The sequence below is a fragment of the Limulus polyphemus genome, unplaced genomic scaffold (genome assembly GCF_000517525.1).
Source record: "Limulus polyphemus unplaced genomic scaffold, Limulus_polyphemus-2.1.2 Scaffold3, whole genome shotgun sequence".
NCBI classification, from domain to species: domain Eukaryota; kingdom Metazoa; phylum Arthropoda; class Merostomata; order Xiphosura; family Limulidae; genus Limulus; species Limulus polyphemus.
The window spans coordinates 2474592-2483991 of record NW_013665613.1 but is presented as its reverse complement, the minus strand read 5'-3'; the positions used below and the strand labels follow the sequence as shown (position 1 = coordinate 2483991).

At 32.1% G+C, this 9400-nt stretch overlaps 1 protein-coding gene across 2 annotated transcripts in view; it reads right to left on the bottom strand.

The window, feature by feature from the left end:
* Positions 1 to 58: 58 nt before the first annotated feature.
* Positions 59 to 9400, bottom strand: part of LOC106469739 (Down syndrome cell adhesion molecule-like protein 1 homolog) — a 127635-nt gene continuing 118293 nt past the window's right edge. The window contains exons 16-19 of one of the 2 annotated variants that reach the window (XM_022399900.1): positions 8160 to 8332; positions 2004 to 2174; positions 1528 to 1676; positions 59 to 157 (exon numbers count right to left, since the gene is read on the bottom strand). In XM_022399900.1, coding sequence (XP_022255608.1) covers positions 131 to 157; positions 1528 to 1676; positions 2004 to 2174; positions 8160 to 8332 — 520 coding nt within the window. In that variant the 3' untranslated portion in view covers positions 59 to 130. Of the gene's footprint in view, positions 158 to 1527; positions 1677 to 2003; positions 2175 to 8159; positions 8333 to 9400 lie in introns of those variants that run through there. The other variant, XM_022399950.1, reaches the window with a different exon arrangement.

Below are 9400 nucleotides of genomic sequence, written 5' to 3'. Positions count from 1 at the left end.
AGTCATAATAGAAAATGCAGTTGTTTTTAACCGTTGTCATCACAGTATATATATATATATGAATATGTTTCAAAACTTAATCAGAGGCCATACTGCAAATGAACTTCAGTCAAGGGTCAACACAAGCGATTCATAAGGCCGCTCTCGCTGATTCGTCCTGAAGGAAAACATAATGAAAAATAATTTATATCATTAAATAACGAAATACGTTTAATTTTCATAAATCACGGTGAATATTATACACACGCATACAAACATCTGAAAAACTCAACATGATATATGCCAAACATTTCCAACATTTCTTATAATTACCTATAACCGATGGTTTATAAAACTTCAACTGCTTATTTCAAGAAGTGAAATGATAACAATAATATTAAACAAATCATACGTTATGAGAAATCTGTTAAACACAAAATGGTAAACATGGCCAATTAATTTTATTTTAAAGTGAAGACGTTTTCCAAAACTTCTGCAGACAACTATGAGACCCACACAACTAAGAATGTTTTAATGCCTAACGAATTGGTAGAGTTTTAATATTTTTTAGCCATTCTGCATCTTTTAAAACTATTATGTAAACTGTAAAGTTTCTTTTTTTTCCTCAAAAAATATAGCTTAGCTGTAAGTTTTAAAGCTTATAACGCTAATATCGCGTTTCGATGCCTGCGATTGGCAGAGCAAAGATAGCCCATTTGTAGCTTTGTGCTTAAAAACAAACAAAATTAATTAGCATAAAAAATAAAGCACGATGTGTTCAAACCATTTATAATAAACAGTTACTCTTAAGCCAAGCAAAAATGTCAAGGTATGAAAAACGAAATTTAAAGAATATTTGTCATTAAGGTCAACAAAGAGAAAGTGGTCGTTTTTATGTACATTGTGATACCACAGTTGTAAATATTTCAGCTAATTTAGCAAAGGTAAAATAGTAAATTTAGCTTGTTGATACATCTCTTGACAACAAAACAGAGTGATTTAATGCTTTTGATCTTAGGGTCAGAACCTCGTATACGAACATAAAATGTTTCTAAATTCTTTCCATTCGTGTATTGATACGAATGGAAATACTTTATGGATAAGAAGCACAGGAATGAAAAACACTAGCAATCCTATTTAGGTTATGACGATGGTAATTAAGTTTTATTATTCGTTAAATTTCATTATTACTTAAGTGTAATGAACTTTATGAATTTGTTAGGATAATAAATGTGTCATAAAATGTGTGTAAATGCATGATTTTAAGCGCAAGGACAAGGAGACAATCCACATAGAAATATTGCACCTTATGCAGAATTGTAATATAATCGATACTTAAATAATTTAATAGTAAATTTCTATTTTGGTTCCTTCCTTTAACAAGTAATAGATGTATAGTAATATGTTACCTATTTACTCACGTTAATCAAATGATATATTAACATGTTGTAATATATTAGAGTTATGTATTGTTTCTTTTGAATACTGAGCTAGAATTTTATAATCAAAGAATAAACTTCGACGTGTTCATTTTTAATTCGTAGTTACCTGTCTACTATAGACGTTACTGGTACGCTTGTTTCTTCCCCTCCTTGTGAGGGTGTGTATGTCAGAGGTTCCTGACTGTTGTTGGTTGTCACTAGAGGGCGGGACTGGTAAAGTATCGTACGGAGTGGCGTATGGATGAAGTTCCTCCTCTAGTAGAACAAAGGTAAAACATTTAATTTTTTACATTTTATGGAAACTTGTTAAATTTATAAAAAAGAAAACATATTGTCCAAACTAAGATATAATAAACGGAAAAAGTAAATGCATTTCTATATCACATCGTATTATTAGTTATGACTAACAAATTAAGAACAAAATATAATGAACATCAAAAGACTCACTAAATCTTGAATTTAGAGAGACGTAAGATCACATTTAGCAACTGAAATTATAGCACACATGGGAAAAATATATTACTTTAAATTTTCATCGATTTTAAAAAGCTGGAAATGGCGGAAGTGAGCTCACATCTCTACCTGGTCGTGGACCGAACGTTGATTGGTTCGGAGGACAGTGATTGGTTGCTTGGGAATAGGGTGATGAACGCTGGGTTCCATCTTCGCTTGATACATAGTCTACAGCTGGCGAGCTTCCAATGTCCTTCATTTGTATCATATCTTCGGTAGTCTTCCCATATGCCTGATTTTCTGTCAAACCAAGCTAAGAATTCACTACTTTTAAAAACTGTTTACTTACCTTAAAAACGACTTCAATGGAAAATGTTACCAAAAGTATTGCATTTAGAAACAGGTTTGATATGTTTGAAAGATGGCTTCACATATTATAAATCAGTGTGTCACAAATAATTTACTTAAAAAAGGAATATTTAAAACATTACTTAAGTATGTATTTCTATGCAAACTTAAAATTGATAGAATACACATACACATATGTATGTAAATATATATATATATCCAAAGATACTGGAACAACAACCTTCAATTAGTAATAACCATCTCCATTAAATTTGCACGCGAATCCCATGATGCACTGCTAATTAGAGTTTTTGAAGGCAGAAACTGCATAGCAAGTCAAGATAACACGGGAAAAAGGCTGATGGTATGTGTTCGAGGCATTTCAGTTTGCCTACTGAAATCCAAACTCAAGTGTTCTATGCAAACTCTGAAATGTGTTGTGAAACAAACATGCACGTCTTGCATTAAGGCCATTACCCAAAATGATAGTTCAGAATTGCAGACATGCACATACACTAGGCACACGGAGCTCTTTGAGATGGAATTCAGCAATGGAAAATAGCCCATATGCTGCTCATGATAATTTTGACTAAAATGCGCGACGTTCATGGTATCTTGAGAATCGAAATTTCATCACGTAGAGCGATAAATCTTGCTTTTCTTGTTACTTTGGGTAGACATGACTGAGCTGGAGAACGTTCAATACGAATATGAAGAGCGGTGGGGTAGTATCGTTAAATGAGGCTGTTTAAGTTGATTGGTACAGTGTTGAAATAGCCATTGTGCATGGTAGTATTGTATCACTTCAGACAATGCGCACTGCATCCATTGACGACAATGCACTATGCTATGCTGCAATTCTTGCCACCAGTGATTTGAGACAAATAACTTCCAATATCTGTCTTAGATAGTCGGGAGGCCTGACATGAATCTAACTAAAACTTTCGGACGGTTTCAAATATCACCTGATGGAGAGAACCCAAAACTTTACTCACTTGGAGATGCTTTGCTAGCGAAATGATGTAGTATTTCATCAGACATTTACTCACGATTGATAACTGTTGGTAACATATTCCATTGTAATTAATTCCATAAAATGAACTCACTTTCTATTAAAATGGGTCTCCAGTAACGGAAAATGCCACCCCTTCTCAAAGTATGATGTCCCATTCTTCTTGTTCTTTTGATTTTATGATATTCAAGCAAAGCCACTCAAGGACTATCTGCGCTATCCAACTGATAGACTAGAGGGAAGGCAGCTAGTCAACAGCACCCAGTTCCAGCTCTTGGATTATCTTGTTTGATCAAATAGTGGGATTTGACAATCACCCTTATAAAGCACCATCGGCTCAAAATTAAGAAACGTGAATATTTTCTTTAAGGTAAGGAGACACAAACATTAAGCCCGCAGATACACTGTCCGGCACGCTAACTACAGGGTCACGCTCATCCCACTGTCCCAATGCTTTTCTGATTGTGTGTATGTATGCTGTGGGTCTACATAGCTTGAGTCATGAAATCCAGTTCTATTTTATTTTGTTGTTCGCATAAACAGGTTTTGTACCTTGATATTTGAAATGATATCCTCTAATTAAGTTTCTTATGTCTAGGATGACTAACGCAACTAAGAATAATGTAAACTGACGGATTTTAACCCCTTCATGCAAGAACTGTAACCCCACGCAAATAGTACAATTGTTTACTCTCACTAAGTCACCCTTATCATTTAGAGTAATTAATTATTTATAGCATATCAACAAGACTATTTATTGTTAAAATACGTTTTTTTGTGTGTTTTTATCCCATTTTTTTAATTATTCTTATTGTTTGAACCAGTTATAAAATTGCACAGTAATTAATCTATATCTATGCTCGATATAACTTTTGTCAACACTAATATTAGGTTACTGTGTTATAACAAAATAAAAGGGTTCTCATTTTCAACTACTTTATCACAGTATTGCTGATTTCATTTCGCTAGACGTTATCCCTTTGTTTTATTAAAATTTAGTAGCATTTAATCAAAAATGGTTTTAAATTCTGTAAGAAATATCATCCCTAACGACACAGGTTTGATATAAAAAAGCCTTTGGGTTAAGAACTTCGATATATTAATTCGAACATGATTTGAATTAACTATCTGCTTAGTTTGTGGGTTGTAGGAAGCAAAGGAATCGTCTAAGAATATAACCCACTCCTACAGTAAATTGTACTGAACTATTAATATTTTTGATAATTTGGTGGAAACTTTCAATATCATAGTTATATCGAAAATAAAAACAGCAACGTCTCTCCTCTATTTAACCTCAGGAAGTTCATTCATGTTATATTTCAATGCTATATAAGATGTTAAACTATTGAAATAGCTCATTACTATACAGCGTATAAATATTTTTGGAGCCATTTTCGTTCCCAAAAGTACTCTAAATACTTTTTGGTACATCTTATTGCCAAATTAAAAACAAAACAAAACAAAACAGTTGGCTAATAGCAACTTCCAACCTAACACAACTACCATCTTGATAAATATTAAAGAAGGTTAGTTTCATAGTTTCATGTATTTATACACTTTATAGCATAAGAATGGCTAGCTAGCACTTGGGTATGAAGCTACTACATCGAAAGACACTGAAGACTGATTGGGTTTAAACTTTTTTGAGAATATTGTCACTTACAGGTATTACTTGATACCTTAGTAAAGAAGGGTTTAAAAGCTTCATCTTCATCTTCCTTAAATAATACAGATATATTAAAGACTTCCTTAAATGCGCTATCTTTTAATACCATCTATAATGTGCTTCAAAATGTTTTTGGTGTGATTCGTAATAATACAGTTAAGCACATTCGAATTCTCTACTTGTTTCTTTTTAAAAAACTATTCGAAGGAGTTGATGTAACCTTTTTTCAGCTTAAATATAAATAAAAAAGCAAAAAGTTTATTTAAAAAGAGGACTTTATAAAAGTATCAGTTCAAATCGAACTACTTTATTTTGAAGTCTAATTTTTTAGGTTAAAAAAAGTGACTTGCAATTCATTATTTCATAATTCAACAAGTTTATCAACTCTTTGAAACTCAACATAATAGAGGTAGCCCTCCATTGGCTCAGTGGTACGTTTTAAGGCTTATAACGCAAAATACCTGGTTTCGACAGCCGTGGTGGGCATGGCACAGATAGCCCATTGTGTAGTTTTGTGCTTAACAACAACCGAACGAAGCCAAACCGCATGACAGACGTGGCTTAGTAGTTTCTAAGGTTCTGGACCGCAATATACTATATTGAGCGTGCTGCGCATTTTTAGCCATAAACGTTTTGTAAGAGTTATAATAAATCCTGCTGTTCGTCTGAGAGTTGACGTGTAGACGGCGAGGGCTAAATATTAGATGTACTCTCTATTGTCAACAGTTCTAAATTAGGGATGAACTATTATGGTTCACCTGACCTGGTAGTTTAGCTGATATGTCCTAATAAGGTGTTGTTAAGATTGAAGATATGAAATGTATTTCAAATTCCGCCAGTAATTATGTTTTCTTTCACTTAGGTTGATATGTTAACAACAGAGTAATTAGCTTTAATTTTTCAACACTCCCTATTAAAATGGGTCTCCAGTAACGGAAAATTCCACCCCCTTCTCAAAGTAAGATGTCCCATTCTTTTTGTTCTTTTGATTTTTTGATATTCAAGCAAAGCCACTAAAAGGCTATCTGCGCTATTCGCATTAATTGTGTAGGTAATGATTTCTTCAATGTAATAACTTTCTATCTGAAAATTTTAAATTATTGTTCTCTTGAACTTCTATTAACTTAATGAAATATCCTGTTGATCTTATTATAAGTTCTACTTAATTCTTGAACTCATACAAAAACTCACTGAATATATGTAGACGCATAAAGCAAGCTTCGCGAGTGTTAAATTGATTTTTCTTTCTTTCACAACAAGAGTATGGTTTGGTCCTGTGGCAGAGCTCTGAATTTCGGAGCAATCGAGTCGAATCCAAATAAGGAAAATATAATAAAAAACAATGTGTCTCAATTCTGATTTTTCCAGTATTTGTACTTGTGGCAAAGTTATCTAAGTCTATCTACCGCTGTACCTAATTTTGAGCTACTGATCAAAAGCAAGGTAGTTACTAGGCAGCAACATCCACTTTTATGACGCACCCACAGCGGAGAATATTTCATGTTATCCCACGGGTTCACATATTTTCTTAAGAATGTCACAAATTACTTATGATTTATACCGAAATTAACAAAAATATTAACTTACCTCTTTACCAAATAATGTTTAAAAAATAACAGAAATGTAAATATATACGCCGTTCACAACTAGATATGGATATTTATTAATTTGAAAAAAATTTAAAACAACGTAATTAAACTGTAAAGTAATGAAGATGCATTTTGGAAATGTATTGAACATTCAAATATAATATATATGAAGACTTGATGGAAAAACTCAGAATATATTGCTAAAGCTGATTCTTTACAGTTAACACTGTAGATTTTAACAGATCTTAAAAGCTTAAATTAGTAGAAGTACTACCTAATTTTTGTCTTTCTTCGGGTATTTAATATTAACTTCTGATCTATAGTGTCGTTAATATGTCATTATAGATTTGGAAAGTTGTTATTCTCGCTGCTTATCTTAGGTAACAGGCTTCTTTAATCGTTTGATCTCCTACAAAAATGGGTTTTATATCTCGCTATGATTGGTTCAACGTCATCAACAAATAATAAAACTTTGAGGACAGCTGCTGAGTAGATTATTTTATTTTTAAAAATTTAAAATAATTTACAAATAAAATAATCCACTCAACAGCTGTCCTCAAAGTTTTATTATTTAAGTAAAAAGTGGATTTCCCTCTCCTTTCAACGGTAGTCATCAACAAATGTTGCATTTCCGAAACTCAGCTGAACTTACACTAAAAACATTTGAATACCTTATTTTAAGGCAAATTTCTATCTTCAATTATGAAGACACAAACAAAAATTTAATGCGAAGGGTTTAGATAATATGTATATTAGTAAAAAAAGTATTTGTTACTGCCATTCGAAAAAGTTTACCAAATCAAGTATATGGGTTCCTAAAATTTGTACCACTTTCAAACTGAGTTGGAAATATTTAGAAATAATTTTAACGTTGTCAAGTGGCTGAGTTAGATATTCAAACACAGTATTGCTTTTGTTTGTTGAAATTCGCGCAAAGCTACTCGAGCGTTGCCTGTGCTAACCGTTTCTAATTTTGAAGTAATATACTAGAGAGATAGCAACTAGTCAGCACCATCCACCGCCAACTCTTTGGCTACTCTTTACCAACGAACCTTTAGAATTATAATGCCCCCACGGCTGAAAGGACGAGCATGTTCAGCGCCAGGATTAGAACCCGCGACCCACAGACTGCCATAACTACCAAGTCATGCCAGACAAAGGAAAATGCTTTAGAATAGTTTGATGTTGCTTAGTAGTCTTAGATTGTTATTTTCTTAACATTAACTTTGTTTTAAACTTACAAGACAATGACAAACATCCAAATACACAAATAAAAATATGTCATCTAATTTTTCAGTAGAATAAACGTATTAAATATATATATCATTGAAATAGTAGTAATTAGTTGACCTCATAAAAAGTGATTATGTGTCATGTGATTTTACAAATGAAGAAAATATTAAACACAGAGAGTTGAAAATTTCCTCGGAATATAGTTTTAAGGAAATATTATATACGAAAAACTCTGTATCTGGTAAAATTATTTGCCTTTGATCGAATTTCAGGGAGGGTACAAATATTATTGTAAGTTGCCAGTATCTTTGTTTTATCAGTACCAGCAATTACTATATGTTAGTAATAACTAAACATATAACTGACAAATACAGTTTCATTTTATCTTTGAAATAATTATTCGTGCTATGAACTTTTAAGGTTTTATAATTTCTCACCATTTCTTCGTCGGCGAGATCGTGCTTCTCGAATACAAAGCACACATCCCACAATTATCACCACTAATACAACGAAACTGGAAACAGCTATTGGTATAAGTATTTCTAAATCAACAATGAAAGCACTGTAATGGGGTTTCGGGACATCAATAGTTCCAGATATCGCAATTTCTGAAAAAAGAAGAAATGGAATAAAAGTGTTAAGATATTGACCTTTATTATGACATATTGAATTCTGTTCATGCACTTTTTTCAAAATGTATTCTTAAGACTTTATAAAAGTTCATATATAATGTACTTAACATGTTTTAAGTTTTTCTTCAAGATAATTGTTTACCTTAAATATTTGCTTTGGAATTGGTTATCCATCAGATGTAACTATATGTCATATCAAATACAACCTTTCTATTATATATTAGTTGTGTTTAATATCAGTATCTTTATTACTCTTTTTATTTTCTCAACTGTTTTAACCCTGGCACTTTTGTCAGAGAATTCTAACTTACTCGTGTGCATCTCACGTATGAAACTTTTCATTTGTGAGCATATAAATACAAATAAGTAACCACTGTGTAACTCTAAGAGCTCAGAAATAGTTCAACAGCATTGTAACTGTAAAATTGGTATATATAGTATGATTTGAGTTTAGACAGTGTTAAGTTAAACATATCACTTGTATTTTGTTTCAGGTAACATAACTAGGTCATCAATATATAAAGTGAAAACTGATAAAGTAAGGATAGACTAATGATAGTCTAGTTAGGAACTTTTTTGTAGATAGAAGAATTAGATTTAACCTTATAAATTCCGACTATTAGGTTATCATATTATATAGGGGGTATTAGAGTATTCTCGATCCAACCTCCCTTTTCAAATTCTAAATCTATTTTATTACTAGCAGGTTTACATAAATCATTCAACTTCACATTAGAAATAAAAAAGTAGTTGCTATGCCTTTATGTATTAACTTCTACCAGAAGTGTTGCTAAAATTATATGATGATAATTACAGTTAATAATGAATAGTCTTAATTATGATTAACAGGTAAGCTACAAATAAACACCATCAGCTGGGTACTCTCGCTATTAAATGTGTTTATAAAATTAATAGTCAATGTAAACAACACTATGCTCGGAAAAGTGTAATGTGTTGAGTATCAGCAGAGCTGTTGTATTTTTGTTTTTTGTTTTCTAATTTCGCGCAAAGCTACACTAGGGCTGTCTGCGCTAGCCGTCCCTAAT